Source organism: Streptopelia decaocto (assembly GCF_964273445.1).
Source record: "Streptopelia decaocto genome assembly, chromosome: 16".
Lineage (NCBI taxonomy): Eukaryota > Metazoa > Chordata > Aves > Columbiformes > Columbidae > Streptopelia > Streptopelia decaocto.
In genome coordinates this window covers 7,065,531-7,087,579 of record NC_138671.1, presented here as the reverse complement: position 1 = coordinate 7,087,579, position 22,049 = coordinate 7,065,531, and the positions used below count along the sequence as shown (strand labels likewise).

Here is a 22,049-nt window from a genome sequence, read left to right as displayed (position 1 = left end):
AGATACATCAGCACTGCACTCAAATACAGCCATCAGGCATTTTAACTGCGCAGCCAGCAGAAGCCAGGCCACAAGACACCCACAAGTGTCCCCTCCAGCACTCAGCAGCCCCCCGAGCTGCACAAAGGCCCAGGAATTGGGTGCAGGAGCATTGGACAAGGTGTTTTCAGTCCTCACACCAGGGAAGTGATTTTCTTTGGAGGGGCAGGGAAGGACTATATACTCCTTGACTTGTACTGGTGGTTTTGGAGTTCATCAGCTTCTGTCAGGGCAGGGAGGTGGGCTCAAGAGGTAGGGAAACAAGGACAAGGTACCTTCAATGGTGCCCCATTTGGTCTTCCTTCCAAGGATTCGTCTTCCATTAACCTGATATTCCTGGTCACTGCCTACCACTGCAAACGGGATCATTTCCTGAGGAAAGAAAAAAACAAGGTTATGTTTTCCTACCGAAAACCAGTCAGGAAACCAAGCTGGCGAGCAAAGTCCTACATCGAGCTGTTTTCAGGAGAGAGTTTAATGGGACGAGCTGGTCTGTCCCTGATGCTCCGGAGCAGCATTGCCTGCCAGGGACTGCAGGCAGCCCAGCAGCATCTCTCACACGTGCCCAGCCCAAAATCAGTCTAAAACCAGCCCAAAACCAGTCTAGCCCAGACCTCATTGTCAGGTCCCAGCACACAGCCAGGGCAAAGGTATCATGATGCGCCCCTGGGAATTGCCCCATGCGTCTGACAACCTGTGGCTCAGTCGTTTCCTGATCAAAGGTGATGTCTTTGTGCTTAAGAGTCCCTAAAAGACATTTTTGTTCCTTGAATTTGTCCAACCCACTCTTTTGAACCAAAAATTGTTAGCTACTCCCTGCAGCTAGGTGAAGGTGCAGTGATGTGGATGGGAGAGGACACCCCCCCCAGGTGCCTTCCTCACCCTCTTTTTGTCCTTGCTCTGAGCTCTGGCAGGGTCCCTGGTCCTGACAAACCTCCTTTGGAAGAGAAAATAAATACACTTTGCAAGAGATCCCCCCCAGGACATCACCAGCACCCGGAGCTGCAGGACCCACCCAAACACATCCAACCCCACGCACTAACCCTGAATTTCTCATTCACTAGCCGATCTTCAGAGTCTTCATCAAACTCCTTCTGAGGATACACGTCAATGCCGTTGGCAAGAAGATCGGCCATTATCTAGGAGAGAGGAGCAGAGGAGCTGAGAGTGAGATGAAGTTATATGGAGCTGGGCGTTGCTTTGGGATTGAAAAAGACAATAAGACAATACAGCTGCACAAAGCAATGGGGAACGTAGCTGCCAGGCACATAAAACAAAGTTTAAAACTTGACTTCTGATGTCTGCTTATGCTCCTTGGAAAAGGAGTCATAACAGCGCCTGATCTGAGGGGAGAGGGACACAGGCAGCTCGGAAAAGTGGCCTCTAAGGCCATTTTTGCCTCTGTGCAAGGTGAAGAGATGCTGAAATCCGATTGCTGGGGTGCAGCACGGAGGATCAGCCTTCTCCATTGCTTCCTATGGCAATAAACTGGTCCTGTCCATCATGAACTGGGAAGACACTAGTGGGGGAAGGGGTGGCTCATCCTCTTCTGCAACAGAGGCACGGAACAACTCCCAGTTAACACGCCATCCTCTCCATAACCAGTGGAGCTGCCCCCTAAAACTGCCCTTTTGGCAAGAGCCTCTTTCCCTTCACTTCACCCCCCCCCAGTTCAGACTCAGGGACCAACGAGCTCGGTGGCTTTGCTGACTTCTGCAGGGGACACTGAGGCCACCACACCTGCAGCCATGGCCATCAGCCACACCAACAGATTTACAGCCCCTTACCAAAGCCCAGAGTGGGGCAGCTCCAGCTCCTGGCAGCACCAGACGTGTGCAGGGAGCAAAACCCGTGACTTGCTGTGGGTTCAGACAGCCCCTCCTCGGCTACCCACCGTCAGCTCTCAACCAAGGGAATTTCATGCCTTGCTTTCCCCATAAATTTTGCCCAGCTGAGCTCAGCAAACCCACCCATTTTTTTTCCCTGAATCAGCACACGATGCTGCACAGGAAGGGTTTTCCAGCCTCTATGCACAGCACCATCAACCTCCCAAAATAACAGAAACCAGCCTGAGTGTAACAACAACAAAGGAGGCAGGAGAAACAGGCCCCGAGACTTAAGAGCTCGAAACTTATCCTGCACTGACAAAGGTCCAAGAGAAACACAAGGAACTGCTTGCAGCACAGGCTTTTCCTCCAGCCACGTGGGATCGCTCCGAGCTGCAGCCGGAGGAATGCGCTGGGCTCCGGGCCAGGCACTCGCCTTCCCAGCCCTGCCGGGGAGGCAGGGGGAGATTTTGGGGAGAAAAGGGGCAGGAAGGGAAAGGGGACAAGGGACAAGAGCCGCCAGCCCCTTACCCTTTGTTTGAAGTAGTCCCTCTCCTCTAGCGTTAACGTGTCGGCTTTTGCAATCACAGGGACGATGTTGACCACTTTGCTCAGGCGTTTCATGAACTCGATGTCCAGCGGCCGCAGCCTGAAAAGTACAGCAGAAAAAAGAGGATTCGCGCTCTGATAGTGAGGTGGCAGCTGCTGCAATGCCTTTCAGATAGGAAAAATAAAGACAGATTCTTAAAAGCACAACAGCACGCGTCCATCTAAGAGGTAGTTTGCAGACAAACACTTAAAACATTTCCCTTTCAAATCCCCGCTATTACCTGCAAACCCTCGCAAAGCCCCGTGAAGTGGGAGAGAGCTTTTATCTCTGCACGGATGCTCGGCCACAGAGGACTGTGAGAACCTGCCCAAAGCTACACGTGTCCTTGGCAAAGCCGAGACGAGAGCGCAGGCGATACTGGCTGTGGGACCAGCCCGCCTGTGACAAACAAACCAAGCTGAGACCACAGCATGGAAACTCCTGCAGCCCTATCCAAGCTGTCACCCACTGTCACCAACATCCAGGGGCTTGGCAATGGCCACAGGTGACTATTCCTGCTCAGGCTCCCTCCTGCACTGGGCAGCAGCCCGCGGCCGTCCACGAGCCAGGGTCGCATCTTGCATACATCTGTTGGGATTAAAAAGGGCTCCGCTAATTCTCCAGGGGCTCACACAGCACAGAAAAGCGGCTGCTTGTTCCAGAGAGCAAAAATGTCAGAAAATCTCTACAACAAAAGTCTCAGCAGAGGAAAGCTGCCGAGATTGCCTAACCCCAGCCCTCGGGAAATCCCTCCCTGCTGGCGGATGCGACCTCGGCTGCCACGCTGCTCCGTGTCCCAGGGCTGTGGTCCAGCCGCAGAGAGCGACGAGGACACCTGGCTGTGACCCCCTGGCTCCTCAGGCCTCCCTGGAGGTGGTTTTACTGCTGGGGGTTCCCAAGCCAGCTAAAGGAAAGCCCTCCTTGGGACACCTCCACTTGCTGCAGGTCCCGCTCGGTGGCTCTGGAGGTGATGGGGACACATGCCCATGTAGGACAGTTTGTAGAATGTCCTGAGTTGGAAGGGACCCACGAGGATCTTCAAGTCCAACTCCTGTCCCTGTACGGGAGGGCAAATGAGTTCCTAACACAGACTCAGATCACCCTGACTCCAGAAAAGAAAGAGTTTGGCTATTAAAAAAATACAAAAGAAAAGAAAAAACACAAGAAAACCTCCATGGACACATCTAAACAGACTTGCTGCTGGCAAACATTGTTTGGAACTCTGCATAATGCATTTCCCAGACCTCCAAGGAAGCAATGCAGTTACGCTCCTTTCCCAGCAGACTTTGTTCCCCTCCTCTCTCTTTGCTATTTTCCAAACAATTTTTCCCTTCTAAAAGCCTCTTCCCTACTGAGACTGTATTCCTGCCTCTTTCATCAGCGTTGCTTTCAGAGTGAAGACCAGGATGCATATGTAACCGATGCAGATGAATTCAAAATCAGCCAGACTTTAAAGCTTCAGCTTGACTGACACGTAAGAGCCCGGTTGCCGAGCCCTCATCGGTACCAGGGGGATGCCGGTGGTGATCCTGAGAGCAGCAGGCAGAGCCAGAGCCGACCCACAGCCACATCCACAGCAACCGTGTCCCACACTGATCTGCACCCAAAACCAAAACAACTTCAACACAGCTTTCTTCTCCTTTGGGCTCCTGCTAGTGGGGACGGCGTCTGTCCGTCAGCCAACAGCTCTGGTAGCAGCAGCAAAGAGGCTGCTGAGGCCGGGGGGACATTTCAGAGCCCTGCAGTGCTTCACAGGGGTCAGAGCTGAGATATTTATTGGGTGGCAAAGAGCCGGGCTTGCACGGCTGCAGCCAAAAGCCGCTGCCGGCATGTTACTTAGCCTTCGCAAACATGGTTTTACAGGAGTGTTACAAGAAGGACAGGGTGTGCGCAAACTAGACGGGTTGCAAAGCCTGCCCTGAACTCCCTGCAAAGGGAAACAGCAGCAGAAACTTCTCCATTTATTAACCCTTGAGCTGCCTGGCTGGGAGAGCTGGACTGAAACAGAGCCCAGCAGCCCTCCCCTCCAGCCTCTGAATCTGTGTGCTTGGTTAACTTCGCTTTTTCCTCCTATCCTTCCCTTTTTATTGAAGAAAAAAGCAAGCTCCCACCCAACAACCCAGCTGCCACTGCAGGGCGAGTCCTGTGCTGTGCCTGACCACGCGAGCAGGGAGGGACAGACAGACAGGAGCCACTGCTGCTTTGGTTGTGTCACACATTGTGCGACAGCCCCACGACCCGGCCTCCCAATCCCTCGTCCTCCAAAACCAGCACCAAGCTCTGCTGCCAGCACTGCCGCGGCAGCTCCGTGCCGCAGGAGAGGTGACCGCGGGCAGCGCTGGGGAAAGCCCATCAGTGACGACTAAGAACTTGAGCTTCACAAGGGAGCAGAAAGGAAACTCAATGCCTGCTCAAGCTCTTGAAGAAGCAAACCATCCTATTGATTTCTCCCTCACAGTGCGGTTTGTCCCCCTTCATTCATTCCTTGGCTTATCTCCATCATGTGGCAGGAGGGGACATGTGGGCCACGGGCTGGCTGTGACACTGGGGCACAAAGCGCAGCCCCCCGAGCCGCGGCTGGAGAGCCAGCGCCGGCCCCAGCTGGGCTATCAGGCTACAGGGCAGGAGGATCCGCGCAGGGCTCAGCAACAACGGCCTCCAACCACCGGGCTCGCTCGGATATTGGAAACACATGTTCGTTGGAGAGAAAGAAGAAAAGCAGCTGAGTATTCCATGCAATTTGCTGTTAGCCGGTGGGTGAGAGAAACCAGAGCGCATGGCTGGAGAGGCTCCAGTGGGGGACACGGGGACGGGGCTCAACGCCACCACCCGCATCCCTGGCAGAGCAGCCACCACCCCACAAAATCTGCAACCTCTGCGCAGGTCAACTATCTGCAGGATCCAAGCATCAGACACGCTTTTAAGTGCTAAACACCCAAAGGGATGAGAAAAAGCTCAAGCGTAGCTAATTCTCCAACACTCCGAACTGCCAAGGCAAGGCCTGCAGATCAGGGCTGAGATAAGCGGGACCAACACACTAGACTGGCCTAAAAACATCATCTCCCTTTGAAAGGTTTTCTGCTTTATCGTATTAAACCATAAACTTTTTGTTGGCCCTTCTGCTCCCAATTGATGGCCGCTTACACAAGAAGAGCATAACTGGCCCGTGCAGTCATTTTATTCCAGTGAAGGATGCATTTTTGGGCTACCCACTGACAGAAGCAAAACAAAGTCCTTTCTGTTGGAATAAATCTCTACATGGGGAAGAGGGAAAGGCTGACATTAATACAGTGCTGGCAGCTTCAGTTTACTTTTGAAAACAGATCCAAAAAACTCCCCATGCAGACAGAGCTAGAAGTGGAAGGAATTGACACAAATCAAAAGGAAACTTAGGTCTCATTTTGTGTTGTGATACTTTAAGTCACATTGTTCAAGACACTTTATGTGCCCCAGATTTTCACTGCAGGCTACGTGCCCAGGAAAAAAAAATAGAGTGAGATCTGGGCCTTTGATGCTGTCGCTTGAGAAGAGCCAGAGCCAGGAGAGCTCTGCGCTGAATAAACTGCATCCCACTTGAAGACAAGTCAAACAACCTACAAAATATCCTTAAAGGGTGAGAGTGTTCACTCCCTCGGTAGCATGAGGAAAACCGCCTTCTCCCCTTACAAAGGCAGGGCCGCAGCAAAAAGAAATTAATGTTCTGTTTGGAAAGGCAGCTTTTCTGCCCAATTTGAGAGCTCAACGACTGGTTTCCATCCTCAGTCAAGCAAGCAAGGTGACCAAAGCAAAGCAAGCAGGTAATTGGAGCTCGGGGAGGTTTTTGATGGCCCCTCAGGAGAGAAAACACCACGTTTTTCTGGGGTACAGCAGCTCTGCTGCATTATCATAGAATCACAGAATGGTTTGGGTTGAAGGGACCTTCCCAGCTCCCCCAGTGCCCCCCCTGCCATGAGCAGGGACATCTTCACCAGCTCAGGTTGCTCAGAGCCCCGTCCAGCCTGGCCTGGGATGTCTCCAGGGATGGTTCAGCCACCACCTCTCCGGCCAACCTGGGCCAGGCTCTCACCACCCTCATCATAAAAAATTTCTTCCTCATGTCTAGACTGAATTTCCCCTCCTTTAGTTTAAAACCATCACCCTTGTCCTACTGCTGCAGGCCCTGCTAAAAAGTCTGTCCCCATCTTTCTTATCAGATTTTAAGTCTGGAAAGGCTGCAATAAGGTCTCCCCGGAGCTTCTCGTCTCCAGCTGAACACCCCAACTCTCTCAGCCTGTCCCACAGCAGAGCTGTTCCAGCCTCGGATCATTCCTGTGGCTCCTCTGACCCCTCTCCAGCAGGTCCATGTCTGCCCTGTGCTGAGGACCCAGAGCTGGACGTAGGACTCACCAGAGCAGAGCAGAGGGGCAGAATCCCCTCCCTCAACATGCTGGTCACGCTCCTCATGCAGCCCAAGATACAATTGCAAGGGGTCCAGATGTTACAGCCCAAGGAAAAACAGCTTCACACTGTCCTCAATCTCAGTTCCCCAGGAAATACGGGGGGATCCCGAGGAAGACCCCGATGGCTGAGCTGCCCGAGACCAAAGGCAGACGAGTGAAGCCCCATGGGTCTGAATGAGGGCAGTGGGGTACGGGGGTACATACGAGTGGCCGGTGGCTGGGATGAAGTATATACAGCAGTGCACCCGCGTGTCAGGGATCCGCTTCTTGCGGTTAATGTTGATTTCCTCCTGCAGGTACTTCTCATACTGGTCATTGATGAACTTCATGATGGGCTGCCAGCTGCAGAGAGAGAGGGACACGGGACGGTGAGTTCAGGTCAGGGATCTGGACCACCCCAAACCTCCCACCTGGCCTGAGTGGGCGATGCAGAGCCTGCTGAGAGGGGGATGCTCAGCATCTTACAGAATCCCATAAAATAAAGAAACAAAACCAAAACACACACAGGAAATGTTTTAGTTCCTGTAGCTCCTGTTCATACAGTGACTGCAAGCGGCAGGGAAATCACAAACCTCACGCGTTCACTGCTTGGCAGCTCCCCATGCTGCGGCAGGAGGGGATTTAGTGGTTGGTTTAGACAAGTGCCTAAAATCTCCTTCCTTCTCTCCTCCAGGATCCAGCTGCTGAGCAGGGCAGGGATGAAGCATCCCTCGGCACACAGCTGCTCCCAGCCGTGAACAAAGCTTGTCTCATGCCCAGAAGAGCAGGATGTTTGTGGGCTCTCCCAGGTTCCAGGATCATTCCCAGGGATCAGGCACCACACTGTCACCCACAACAATCCTCTCCCCTGCTCCCCACGCAGCGCAGGTAGCACTGGACCAGACTACAGCCATTGGCACCAGCTCTGGGTCAGGATGTCCCTGGGCTTGGCCACCTTCTCTCCGCACCAGCTCACCAGTTCTCATTGTTGATATGGTCTCCAAAGCCCGGGGTGTCGATGACCGTCAGCTTCATGCGAACCCCCTTCTCTTCAATCTCTGAAACGGAGAGGAAAGTTGGTACATGAGGCAAGTGTTGATAAGTGCTCTGGCCAAGCCCACCCTCCCAAAATTAGCTGGAGGGCGGGAGCTTGCTCCCAGGGGAGAAACACACTTTCACAGCTTCTAACAGGCACAAATCAGTCCTCTAAAGGGAGGCAGCAACACATCTGCCCTGAAATGCCACCTCCCATGTCCACCTTGCTTGTTCCCTTCCATCACAGCTATGTCAATGCTGGTGGATAAATTAAAAATAGATTTTTCTCAGCCATAAAAGCTTCTCTGGATGGTAAAAGCCCCTTCAGACAGACGGAGTGGAGGTTTAGTGGAGATCCACAACCCCTGTGAGGCCCTGGAGACACAAGGCAGAGAAGGACCAAATGTCAAAGCACCATCTGGGATCTGCAGAGCCTCACCGTGAGTGATGGATTTGATTTCAATGGTCTTGGGGATCCGCTCTTCAGAAGTCGGCTGTACAGATTTCCGGCTGATTTTAGATTTGAAGAGGGTGTTGATTAACGTTGATTTCCCCAAGCCGCTCTGACCTGGGAAACAACAGGATAAATCACAGTCAGCACTCACGCACGTTTCCGGGCTGGTTTTTTCAGGGGCCAGGGGATGGGGATGCTGATGGACTCAGCCTGCACCAGCTCTGTAAGAGGGAGGTAAGAGGTGCAGCTGCTCCCCTGTAGCCTCCCTGGCTCAAGGAGCTCGAGTCCACCCTAGGCGAGAGGATGCTGAAGGCATCAAGCGCCTTTCCTGGCTCCAAAGCAGCTGGCTTGCTGGCAGCAAGCAGGGCAAGCAGCTGGTTCCTTCCATCCATCCGGCATCACAGCAGCCCCAAGGACACACAGACACCGCTGGAGCTGCACTGCCTGGACAGGGACCAGAGGCAGGAGCCACCAGCAGCCACAGATGTGATGTCCCCCTCCGAACTGCGGCTGCAGGCTGACCTGGCCAAGTGACAGATGTGGCTGTACCTGGGGGACCTGATGGCTGAGCACAAGGGGGACCTGCTCGCACCTCCCTGGGTTTGCAGCCCAGAGTGTTCCCTGGAGCTGAAATCAGGTGGGGAAAGCGCGGCTGAACCCCACTCTGCCTGGGCAGCTCTCCGCTCCTTCCAGCTGCTCTGCACCAAAACCTGAACGCAAAATATGTGCTTTGGATTTTTATTTTTTTAAGCTTAGGTCTTTTTTCTCATGTTCACAGCCTTAGATAACATGGGGCTAAGCTGACATCAGCCCAAAACCTCCACTCAGAGATGGGTTAAGCTGGCAAAACCCTTTTGAACAAGGATTCTGGCATGCAGGGCAGAGGATTTTCCAAAATCACATGGACGTGGCATGGGCAGAGTGACCGAGTGACCCACCGCTGGTGGCAATGCCTGATTCCCACATCCTCCCATTCGTAAAACGGGGATTGCAATGAACGCAAGGACTTGTGGCTTAGTCTGGATGGGAATAAGGAAGCTACATCAACCCCTCAGCAGAGCATCCCCTCCCCAAGGGGCACCCCGCGAGGTGCTGCTGCTCCCGCATCCCTCTCTGCATCTTCAGGGAGGGCCAGAGCTCAGCTTGTTTATGCTGCCACGAATTCCCCAGCCTGTAAACAGTCAGCCAAGAGCCTGCCAAGGGAAGAACAATGTTTTCCAGCCACGCTGCAGCACAGGCTTTCATACCACACACAGTGCTGCCAAGGCAAAGCCAGGCCCCTTCCTGAACATCCCTTCACATCTGCAAAGCAGAAAGCCAAGGCGCTGCTGTGGTACAGCCTGCTCGTGGAGGGATGGGTGCTGCTTCTGGCAGGGAAATGTGGGCTTGGCTCATGCAATCTTGCTTGCAGACTCTCAGGATCAGTGTCATGATCCTTCTGCCCTGGGAGTGCTGCTCCACTGGCAGAAAAGAGCTGGGTTTGTTAAAAAACCTTGCAAGAACTGGTTCTGCAGTGACTGGGTTTGCAGCGATCTATCGGCCCAGGAAGCCATCCCCATAGATCAGTTTGTATATGAAAATATCCAAATGAAACAGGCAGAGCTCTGCAAGGCTTTGGTGAGTCCCGACACCCCTCAGGGTGTTCCCCTCCACGATGTGCCTATGGGTAACGCACCCCAAGATGCAGGAAGATGCGCGGGACCACAGACCACATCACATCACTGACTTTAACAACAGCTGAATTCAAGCCAGCTCCCTGGGAGCAGGATTTGCTGACTCCTAAGGCAGAGACCCCAACACTGACACTTCAGAGAGGACAAACATCACCACAGAACAAAAACAACTCGCCGAGCACGTTGCGGGCAGCTGGTGCTGGGGGGAGAACTCACCCACAACCATGATGTTGAACTCAAACCCCTGCTTCATGGCTTTCCGTCTCATCTGCTCCAGGATGGCGTCTATCCCCACGTAGCCGAAGTCTGCAGCTGGTTTCTCCGGCCGCGTCGGTGCCGCCTGCTTGGGGCCGGCATCCCGCGGAGCGTCCGTCATGCCGGGTGCGTGGCTGGGAACTGCCTCTGGACCTGCGGAGGCACAGAGAGCGTGGTCAGGGGTGGCAGGCAGTGCCGGGATGCTGCTCCTGGCACGGAATGAAAGGAGCTGCCTGTTGCATCCAAAGCGGGAATAAAGCACATGCCGCATCTCTGCTGCTAACACCAGCAAGCGGGGACTCAAGGAACTGGGAGGTTAAGAGGAAGGAGGCACATGGGATCTCCCTTTGCTGTAATTATGTCAAATTTGGGATTCCTCTCCTTAACTTTCACCATCCCTGCCCACATCACCAAGCCCACCGCAGCAAAGCGATGCTGCTACAGGGTGGGACAGACAGCCTGCGGCAGCCACCGCACACCAGGTCCCACCAGCAGCCGATCTGCCATCACAGAGCAGGACCCAGCACTGAGAAAATCCCTTGGCACAAGTCCAGGAGTTTATTTAGTGAGTGACGAAGGCTTTTAGCAACACGGCCCCATGCCCAGGCACTGCCGTTAGAGGCCTGCAGACCTACACAGCCTGCCCGCTCCTCCGTACCACTGTAATTACAGTGCTATGCAGACTGCTGGTGGGAACGCCTTGTGGCCACGTTTCGGGAAACTGGATGGCTTTGCAGACACAGAAAAGCCCTCAGCATCTATCTACCAACACGTGCCCTCCTCAGCTCCAGCTGAAAAAATGCAGAGGCTGCTGGCCCCAGTTCACTTCTCACTGAAAAAGCAAAAACCAACGCACCTGCATCAAAACAAGTCATGTCAGACAACACCCACACAGCCACAAAGCTTTCATGATCCTGCTCTAATTCTGCCAATCTCTGACCGAGGAACTCAAACCCTCCAGCTTCCCTACAGCAAGACAAACCCCTCACCTCCTCTGCGAGACAGCTCCAGGTTAGCAAAACCCTTCAGGAGAAGCAAGCAGACAACTAACAGCCTCATTTAGCACCTTCATAACAAAAATTGGGGAACTACCGCTCCCCCAGGCCGGAGCATCTGCTGCGGGGAAGGACAAACTGCCCCGATGTGCTCCCGGGCAATGCAATCTGCTCCCACCCTGTCCCAGCTGCGCCACATCACCCGCAGCTGATACAGCAAATATCCTGAAGGCAGGACACGCACAGCCTGGTCCTCGCAAGCTCCAGTATCCTGAAGGCAGGACACGCACAGCCTGGTCCTTGCAAGCTCCTGGAGGTATCAGCCACACACAGAAAGCTCCTCTGATGCAGACATGGAAAGGCAGGTTTTAGGAAAAAGCACTCCTGAGAGCCCTCCCCACCACAGGCTGCTGCTGCTGATCGATGCTCAGGTCACTGCAACCACCAGCCTAAGCAGGCATTTTATTTAAGCTCTTTGCAGCATTTATTTATTACTTTTTATTATTATTATTATTATTATTATTAATAATAACAACAACAACATTATTATCTGCAAAGGACCTATTGCAAAGTCCTCATCCTCATTCCCTCAAACAAGAGTATGGCTTTCAGCTCATCTCCTCACCCCACTCTTATTTCTGGCCTTTGATGTGGTGCTGCCTGTTTTTCTCTCCCTCCCTCCAAAGGGGTTTGTCTGTAGGAGCGTGGCTGGTCCAAAGGGGCTCCCCAAACACAAACCCATCACTCCTTCTCCTCCGGTGATGGGCAGGAGCCGCGGGAGCAGCGTCAGAGCGGAGGCTGCTGGGGTGCGCAGGGCGGAAAGGCTCATTTCCTGCGAGCACAGTGCGCTTCCACGTGCTCAAATATAGGCCAAGTGGAAAAAAAGATATAAAAATTATAAAAAGCAAACCCAGAACTGATTCCAAAGACTGCTGGGTCACTTTGAATACTTTTTTCCAACCCTCAATCCCAGGCTGTGCAGGCCAACATGTTAGAGAAGTTCTACTCCCTAACAAGCGTTACTCACAGAGCTGCTACAGAGCAAACACGCCGTAGCTGACACACACGGTACAACACACTCCTCCCGGGGCACACGTGGATTCAGGCTATCGCACAGCTGGCAACACGCTGCCCCTTACAAAGCCGACTGGCCCGGTGTGCCCGCCGTCTTGCCGCAGACTCCAAACTACCCCCTTTCCAAAACAGTAAGGGCAAAAGTGGAAAAAATCCCTACATGCCACTAGAAAAAAAAAAAAAGACTAAAACACATGGAAAATATGCTGCCACCAGCAGCAGCGCTGGGTTATGCAATGGCTTTAACTCCTGCAGGCACTGCTTGTACGCGCGGGAGAGCCCAAAGTGCGCTGGCCCCACGGGACAGGCAGCCTGGAAACTGGTGCAGATAAGGTCCAGTAGCGTGCACAGAGAAATTCAGAAACTAAACAACTGGAGCAGAAAGCCACCCTCCCCTTGTGATAAAGGCCAGGGCCATCTCCAGCATCTCCTCTATCAAGCTCCACTAACGAGCAGCCTGCAGAAGGGGCTGACCCCCTCCCTGGGCAGGGGGACATACAGGCAAACCTGTCCCCAGCACAGGGAGCAGACACTACGTGTCTCGCCACATTGCCTTCAGTGCAAGAAAGAGGGCTCGGGACTCCCCAGCCCCCAGCAAGACAAAAGCCACAGGAAGCGCAGGGCGATGGCAGACGGCGGTTTGTCACCGTTTGTCACCGTGGATGGAGCGCGCAGGCGCACTGCCGCCCGGGATGCGCTCAAGCAGCACCGCCAGCAGCGCGGCCCACACTGCTCCGGCTCGCTTGTGCGGAAAAAGTCCTTTAAAGGACGTTTTCTTCTAGCACCTGGCTCCTGTTTGTGAAAAAAATAAAATACAAATGAATTGATTGCAACTAGGAGTGTCTGCAGGACAGCAAGGACGCAAGGACACAAATGTCCCAGTAGCACCAGCAGACTCCTAAGGGACACCACAGACCTTCACTGTTCTTTTTAGCTTCCCAGCACTGAGCTGGTCTTTTCTTAGCAAGGACTCCAGCATCCCGCTTGGCTGCGAGGGCTGTGTGCCAGCAGAGGCAGGACGCGGCCGAGCCGCAGGACCACGCCGGGCACACAGGGATGCTGCGCTGGGTGGCGGGGAGCACTCCCAGCAGACACTTTTCTAAAATAGAAATAAATCAGAGCAGAAACAATGGCTGCCCAGGGCAGATCCTGTACTTGTTTGACCCGTTGTGCTCTCTAAGGGGATGGTGCTAAACCTGTGGCACTCTTGGTGCCAGCACAGCTGAGCTGACCCTTCCAGAGCACTGTTTATCAAACACCCAATACTGTCAGAAACTCCTGATTTCCACTGAGTTCCTGGCAAAAGCAGGATCAGACCTCGCACATCATTGCTTCACCAGCGCCACTCATGCCTCCCGTGGGAAGGAGGTTGGGAAGCGTGCGGGCTGCTTGCTTTGCTGATGGAGACAGAGAGCCAGAGCCTGCAGCTCTGATGCCCCTAAACAAACACAAGGCACATAGGAACATGTGCTTTCTCTGTATTTAAACCTCCTCTGCCAAGGAAACCCTCTCCGCGTGGGCACGGGCAATGCTGAGGCCGTCAGGACAGCGCTGCACCAAGCAGGAACAGACTCACAGCTCCAGCCTGGGTGCCAGGCTGACTCAGGACAGCTGCTCCAAAGTTGATTTTGCCAAAGACTCCAGGCTGTTGCGCTGTAATTAAAGCACGTCAGACGCGAGCCAAACCCAACATCTGCGAAACAGCAGATAAAAGGCATCCTGTGAGGAGGGGAGCCCTGGGGAGACCCTCGGGGAGCCCCCAGCTCCTCCAGCCAGCTGGACGCCGTGCAGGGGCAGCTGCGGGATGGGGCTTTGCAAAACGCTGCCGGTGAGGGGCTGCCAGCAAACCAAGGGCTTAGACATGCTGCGCTGATGCTCCGCAGCTGCAAGCCAGGTCGGCTGCAGGCTGGGGATGCAACACAGGCTGTGAGCTCACCCGAAACCCCAAACCCGGGCGCTGGCAGTCCTCATGGAGGAGTTGGGAAGTAGGAGACTTGTGTTTCCACTGCAGATAGACAGATGTTGAATAACCCTTGCAGATGCTGAACTAGGAATGTCTGACGTACCCCATCTCCCAGCTAGAGCCAGCAGCTCTGTTATCTGCTCTGGCGATGCAGGGGAGCAGGATTCTGGCAATTTGGGAGGGCAAAGCTGATCCTGGAGCGGGGCTGGTCATGGACCCAGCACTCAGCAGCTGTACGAGCCACCAGAGAGTGGCCAGGAGGCTGCACCTCTGTCCCCACCACCCGTCACATCCTCCCAGCCTCCTGCCGCCAGACTCAAACTATCCCCATGCTATACAGACGCACACGCGATTGCCAGAGAAATGCTAACACTTGTTGGGTAAATCACAGAAACCTCCCCTGGATGCTGGGAGTACCAAGTGTTTGCAACCTTTTGCTGAGTCTGCAGAGCTCCAAGCACCCAGAAGACCAGGACACTGTGCTGGGGATAACTCCCCTTCCTTCCATGCAGCAGAGACTGGAAAAGGCCACAAGTTTCCAGATTAGTTGGACAGGTTCACACAAACACAGAGAGAAGATTCCCAGCAGCAAACAGCGATGTATCAGGGTGTGAAAACACAACCGCTTCCCGGGCAGCTGAGCTTCCACAGATGTTTTTGAGGGAGCAGTGCAGACCAACTAACTGTCCAATTTTGGGGAGCGGCATTCTTACCAAATTATGCCTGTAGGGTGTAACAGAGATGTTTTTAGAATCAAAGAGTGAATTTATAGGTTTTGGTCAACTGGTGGGCTGCAGTACACTCAGCTTCCAGGGCCTCTCCCCCCTGCACACTGAGCTGGTAACCACTTCAAAGGCGTCGGAGTCTTTCGAGCAAGAGGGAATGGATATTTTGCAGGAGACCCAGAGAGGGGCATAACTTCCATGGACCCTCTGAACTAGCACCAACCGCTCTTGAGCCAAGAGGTGAACGCAGCTGCTCAGCCGTACCGGGGAACACGAGGCACAGCTCCGTCCAAACTGGAGAGCTCAGCCTGGCTCACAGAGCCACCGCTGCAGACCCTGCAGCACCAAACTGTAACTAAGGAACATTTCTGTTATTCAACTGCAATCATCTGAGCCCAGCTGGCAGAGCCAGGCCCAAGCTGGAACCCGTCTGCTCGCATCCCCAGCACCAGGCTACGGTTTCAGGCTGGTCACCAGCCCAGACCCACCTACCAACTGGTTGTTCCCTTCTCAGCTTGTGCTTCTATCCAGGTGCCAACAGACATGACCTAGAAATAGCAGAGGATGCTTAACTAAACTTCATTAGACCATATCCACCCAAGAGCTGCCAGAGAGGTGGCCAGGTACCTCCTGTGCACACAAGATGCTCTAGGTTTGAAGCCTTTTATTCACATAGGGGAATAAATCTGTTTTCAGAGATCAAAAATGAAGCCAACAATTCCTGCTCTGGAGCAAGCGCTTCGGTAGGTGACCAGGCAGGGCCACAGTGCCAAGCCACAGTCATCAGCCATGGACACACAGCACACGCAGCTGTGGAGGAGGTCGAGATGTCCCCCGCTCGCGCTTCCGTCCCTGCTCACCGCACGCTTTCCCCTCCCCGCTCCGGAAACGTCCTCTGCAGCTCACCCCGGATCATTCTTTCATTTACAAGAGAGGGATGCTCCAGGATTCCCTGTTACTGCTTCCTTTCCTGGCTTAACCCTCTGGCTGCTGCAGGCATGGTGTTTCTGGGCTGGGACATGGAGCTCATCCCAAAGGTCAAACCACTGCCTGGACACAACCTCAAGTGCTCGCAAACTGCTGCCTGTGAGCTCAGGTGTGAGCCCCCGTGCCACCCTGGTGTCCCCCAGGTACGGCATGAGGCCGACTGCCACCCTGCCCAGTCCCAGACGTGTGCCCTTGCAGCGCGGCCGGCAGTCGTACATCCTCATTTCTGCAACCACGTGAGGCAGCAGCTCTAAACCACTTACAGAGATCTGCAAGGAGTTGTTACGCTGTTCTCCCGCTTGCCCAGAGAAGTTTAAAAGGAAAAGGATGATCATAAACAACCTCAAGTCTCACCTGCTCCAATATTGCAAACTGATCCCAAGGTATGCAGAGGACTCTGGCCACGCAGCCCCAATGAACCTCTCTCCGTAAGCAGCTTCCCCCGGAGGTGGAGCAAGAGGTGACCCCAAGACCAGCCCTGCCTGGCTGGGGACAGCCGGGTCACAGGGGACCTCTCCCGCACACCAGTGCCAGCAAAAGCCACTCCATGAACCACCCCACGCAGCAAAGCACCTGGTGGCAGCCCAGCCCTTGCTCCCCACAGACAGGTTTGGGGTGCCTGCAGCCAGGCAGCTGTGACCCACACAAACTTGATTGCCCCTTGGGTCTGGGAGGTGACTCCTTCCAAAGTCCCTGCCCAACTTGGGCGACCACACAGGAGTGATGTGGAGAGTCTTCCCAGCCCCCAGGCAAGAGAAAGCACCTCTCACCCCTTGCTGCTTCTCTGCGGAACTTCAGGCTTTGAAAACAAAGAGGCAGCGCTCTGCAAACTCAGCTGGCCCAAAGAGCGGGGCAGGAGGGACGCAGGGCACCTCGGCACAGGGCCCTGGCACGGCTGCGTGTGCCCGGAGCCGCCGCGCTCCAAACCCAGCGCTGACCTCCCACGCTCCATGGAGTCACTGACTTCTGCAGCTACGGCAAGAAAACAGCAGCCCAGCAGCGCCAGGGCTGCCAGCTCCCCGGGAACGGGAGTAACCAGCGCTCAAGGCGGATTTACACCCTGGGGCTTTTAGTTTAGCTTTTTTTTTTTTTTTTTTGGCTGGTTGGGTTTTTTTGTATGGGGATTTTGAGGTTTTTCCTTTGTTTTAATTTTGTTTTGTTTTTGGGGAGTGCTTCTTTTTTGTTGCGCCCCAATTGCGCCCCAGACGCTCCGAGAGCCCGTTCACGGGGGGCAGCGGCAGCAGCGCGGGCGGGGCCGCCGGGACCCCGCGGGATGTGCCCCCCCGGACACAGCCGCTATTCATCCCCGGACAATGCCGGCATCGCGGCCAGGCGGCCGCCGAACAACGGCCCCTCTTGTGGGGCGCAGGGCTGGGAGGGGCCGGGCGGGGGCTGCAGGACGAGCCCCCCCGGCAGCGCCCGGGTACCCCCGTCCCGACACCTCTCACCGCGCTCGGGTGCGCGGGGCCCGCCGTGGGAACCGGCGGGACCACCCCCCGCGCTCTCAGGCTCTCCCCCAGAACAATTCACTCCCCAAAAAGTACCGTCCCCCCCGCTTTCCATCAGCCTCCCCCTCCGCTGCGCCCCCGCCCCCGGGCACCGGCGACTCACCCGCGGCGGCGGCAGCTCCGGCAACCGGCGGCTCCCCGCCTCCTCCCGCGCTGCCCTCCGCCTCCTCCCCCATCGCCCTTCCTCCTCCTCCCATCACCCTGCCTCCTCCTCCCCCATTGCCCTCCTCCCCCTCCAGCCCGGCCCGGGGGGATGGAGCCTCTTCCCGGGAAGTTTGTTTCGCCCCAGGGCGGTTTCCATCCCCCAGCCGCTCCGAGCCGGTGCCGGGCCGGGGGAGGAGGGGGCGGCTCGGAGCTGCTAAGAGGGCGAAGGGGCTCGGGACCATGTACAACAGCACGTCCCACCTCATCCCTCCACTCGCGGCCCCACGCAGGAGGTGGGGACGGGTGAGGGGGGTCGGTGCTGGGGATTTCCATGGGGAAGACCGAGGCTGGAACAAACTCGGCAGCCCCAGCGCAGCCCCATCCCGAGCAGACCCCGCTGTCCATTCCCCTGCTCCAGGGACAAAGGGACAGGGACACGACCCGGTCCTCAGCACTAAATACAACCCTTCTGGCTCTCAGTGCTCTTCTGCTTTCAAATATCCTGAAACTCTCCCAGCAGAGACCAAAACCAGTCTCCGGCATGTGTTAACGCTGCTGACCGTGGGCTCACTTCACTCTGCAGCTGTTCGAAAACCCCTGGGCTGCATCTCACATCCGCCAGGTTTGAGACAGCAGCCTACACCCACCGGCTTGTCTGCTTTTAAAATCATGACAATTAAGCTGAATAAAGATACTATCTGTCTCCACAAGCCCTTCCTGCCTTATCTCTTGGTTACCAGAGCTTCACCATCGCCTCTCTTCCAACAGCAGAAAGAAGCGCCCCACCAGGGATGCAGTGATGTGCACAGGGCCAGGCAGGTGGGCTGCACCACCGGCCCACATCTCACCGGCAGCGAGAGGTCTCAGCAGGTCCTGGTGTGGGTCGAAGCCCCTTGGTGCTGGGCAAACCCACACAGCAGGCGCAGAGAGCCCAACATGGTCTGCACAACCCAGGCTGCAGGGCAAGGAGCAGAAGGGGCAAAGTCAACCTGCCTCTTTCAGACGTTACTTTGACCTGTTCTGTGTTTGGGGTATTTTTCCCCTCAGCTCCCTGCAGTTCTCAGAAGATCTGCATTCCCAGAGAAAGGCCTGCAGATGACGAAAGGGTTAAGAAGGATTCACACATTTGCAGTCCTCAATACCCAAAGGACTCCATTTCCCATGCACAGCCCACAAGCCATGGGCTAGTGCTTGTCCATTCTTTTTGACCTGCTAGCAGCATCACCAACCACTGTCAGACTCCTGCTCCAGGGACAAACCCAGCCCGGGCCACCAACACCACAGCCACCCTGCTCTGCCACCACGGCTCTCACGTGGCTGTCACCTTCCTTCTCCCCTTCCGGACCGCTGGCAAAAGGCTCGTCCTCCACCCAGCGCAGCTGCCACACACCAGGCTGGCAGCACCCCCCCCGCGATGCCCCGCAAGGCTGCATGGGCCGCCCGGGACACGATGGGTGCTCAGTGGGGCGAGACTCACGTCCCCCCCTTCAGCAAGTGCCACAAATATCAATTTCTGAGAAACCTCCACCCCAGCACCCATGCAGGAAACCCAGCCTCAATCTGCTTACGCTGCAGCTGCGTGTAGCTTTCTGCTGGATTACACCATTTTTTATGACTTAATAAAGCCTTAACCCCTATCAATGGGCATTAGTGTTTTAATCTCCCTAATCTCCGGGAAAATCCAATGCTAGATGCCACACTGGGCATGCCCAAGTAGCAGCTGCATCTCTGTGCAACTCACTCCAGCCTTGCGTTAGCTGGAAAAAGGCAGGAGCAGAGTCACAAAGCAGCCCAGCCTGGCTCTGCAGCGCTCTGCCGTGCTCGCTCAGGTGCTGTGCTTGCACGAAGAACAAGGGATGATCCTGGGTGCACATGGGCTTTGAAAACGGGGTCCACTCTTAATAACCCTGTCGTTAAATATCCACATCTGTAACAGCATGCGGGTGTTAAGCACCCAGCACAGGGTTCACTTGCCCAAACCAAGACTAGCAGCAGAGAGGTAAACACAGGGTGCTCAGCCACATGAACCAACGCCTCGCTCCTCTGTGTTATTTTTTCATATTGAAACCACAGATGTGTTTTAGTCTTGCCTGTGAGGAGGAAAAAATACAACCTGTAGAAAAGTTCCCCCTGAAGCTCTGCAAAGACATTTGAAGCAGAAGCTCTGCAAAGACATTTGAAGCAGGACGGGAGCTCCCACTGCGTGCAAGTTGTTTTTCAGATTAATTTGTAGAAAATATTTTGTTTCAACCCATATCTCATCCTTCCCAGAAACAACCTGAGGTGGGAGAGTGAGCAGCTCAGAAGGACAACAAATCCTTGGCCTCAAAGCAAATAAATACATGGGGCTTTGGTAACCGTGCTGGTCCTTGTCAAGGCTCTCGGGTACCTTTGGGACTGTTTGCACAGGGAAGGCACTCGCAGGGTGACAAACAGCCACCTCTGGGATTTGTTATTATAGAAGCATCTTCCATTTCTGAAAGGAGAGCAGGGCCCTGCCGTACTTCTCCCATTGCATGTTTCCTTATACCTATGATGTAGATGAACACAAGGATTAAGCAACTTGCCCAGGGTCAGGCAGAAAATGTACAACAGAGACAAGAATTGCATCCAAATCCCCCATTCAGAGTTCTAAAATCAGAAAGTCGTTGTTCTTCTCCTTAAAAAAAAACCAATGAACAGAGTTACAAGCAATTCTAGCGATGATGTCTTGCTGTTCCAAGTCATACCAAGGGATTTGAACCAACTACAGATTCAGTTCTTGGGTTTGCAGCTTACCCAAAATAACATGGAAGGTTCCTGCCTGCCTTACACTCATGCACCCCTATCCATACTCACTTTATCTGACACTTTTTCAGGTGAAAGTGGGTCCCCATGTCACAGCCACACTGCACAAGGCAGAGGGATCGAGTCCATGTGAGTAGCTGGTAGGGGTCAGTAGGTGGCCCATGGGTGGTCCTGGATGCTCAGGAAAACTTGGGAGGCAGTGGGAGAAGCAGATCTCCAGCAATGGTTTCTCCAAGCTGCCAAACACTAAGGAAACATCAAATCCCTTGAGCGCAGGGAGCATGAGGAGTATGGTTGTTCTTGTAGGAATGCTGAAGAGACATTTCCAATTTGTACCGCTCAAACCCTCAGTCAAAAGTGCAGTGTTAGGGCTAAGTAAATTATTTTCATTGTTTTAATAGCGTAGCAATGCTGACCACCTGCAAGTCCCCAATGACTCTGACAGACAGCTGGAAATCCTGCCAGCTATATTTATAATCTCAGATCAATAAACAGCAAAAGGAAAAGCACATCCAAAGACCTTGGAAAAGCACCAGCAAGCTCAGTGGAAGGCAGCATGACCAAGAAAAGGATGTGGGCTTGCAGACCAGAAAACCAAAATTTAATTTCTAACACTGAAAGACACACCATCACTTCCAGCAGGAGCAGAAAGGATCCTCCATTACCAGGAACATCTAAACCCAATGGAAACGCTTTTCTAGAGCCTGGTTGCAGGTCTGGGGATGTTACCACTCAGGATGGGCTCCAGCAGGTAGCCACCGTGGTCCCTTCTGAACGTGCAGGGTAACGCTCCAGAAGGTCTGTAATGGTCAAGACCTATGGGACAACAATGTTTTCTCCCTTCTGGACTTCCAAGTCTAAAGAAGATGCTGTGTTTTTTATTTTCAAGCTACCTAGCTTTTGACAATAAGCAGCTTCTCTGAGCAGCCCATATCAGAGACATCTCTGCAGGTATCACACTAGTTCCTTCATACAAGGAGTTATTTGGTGGTCTGAGTCTCCCTAGATGGAGGCAGCAGAGGAGCAGCAGGTACCATGGGATGCAGGTGCTGCCAGGAGCATCTCGGGGTCCTGCAGGCAGGGACACCCTGAACCAGCACAGGGAGCAACCACCATCGACCCCTCTGTAGTGGTTACCAATTCTAAGAATGAATCCTGTCAGCAGTTACCATCAGATAATGTGTCCTTTAGATGAATTTTGCTCATTGTAAGTTTATTAAAATACTAAAAATCACACCCGCAGGTGCAAAGACCCCTGTGCGAGTGTAGACCCTAACCCATGAGCATGTGAAGTACAAGAAAATTATTGTGTAATCCCGTGTAAATTAATAACCAGTTCTGGAAATGGGGTAGAAAATCTGGGGAGGTACTAATCAAAATTGAAAGTATAAATGAAAGTATTGTGAAGAAGGTGTGCTAGCTTTGTGGTTTTATCACCTAGCACCTGATGTTGCGTGATATCAGAATAAAATGATACCCTGACTCTGTGTGTATATTCAGCTGCTTGTACAGTGGGTAAAGAGCTTTTGGGACAACCCCTCCATGCCTTGGCCAGGAGCAGGCAGCAGAGCTTGCCA

General features: G+C 54.0%; 1 protein-coding gene across 6 annotated transcripts in view; it reads right to left on the bottom strand.

Moving 5' to 3' along the window:
- The window catches only part of SEPTIN9 (septin 9), an 87,740-nt gene that overhangs the window by 3,737 nt on the left and 61,954 nt on the right, over window positions 1-22,049 (bottom strand). For 3 of the 6 annotated variants that reach the window (XM_082067350.1, XM_082067348.1, XM_082067349.1), the window contains exons 3-9: window positions 10,251-10,442; window positions 8,347-8,475; window positions 7,849-7,930; window positions 7,098-7,235; window positions 2,397-2,514; window positions 1,083-1,178; window positions 315-411 (exon numbers count right to left, since the gene is read on the bottom strand). In XM_082067350.1, the coding sequence (XP_081923476.1) occupies window positions 315-411; window positions 1,083-1,178; window positions 2,397-2,514; window positions 7,098-7,235; window positions 7,849-7,930; window positions 8,347-8,475; window positions 10,251-10,442 (852 nt within the window). Of the gene's footprint in view, window positions 1-314; window positions 412-1,082; window positions 1,179-2,396; window positions 2,515-7,097; window positions 7,236-7,848; window positions 7,931-8,346; window positions 8,476-10,250; window positions 10,443-11,909; window positions 11,935-12,311; window positions 12,525-17,644; window positions 17,730-22,049 lie in introns of those variants that run through there. The other 3 variants (XM_082067351.1, XM_082067352.1, XM_082067353.1) reach the window with 3 other exon arrangements.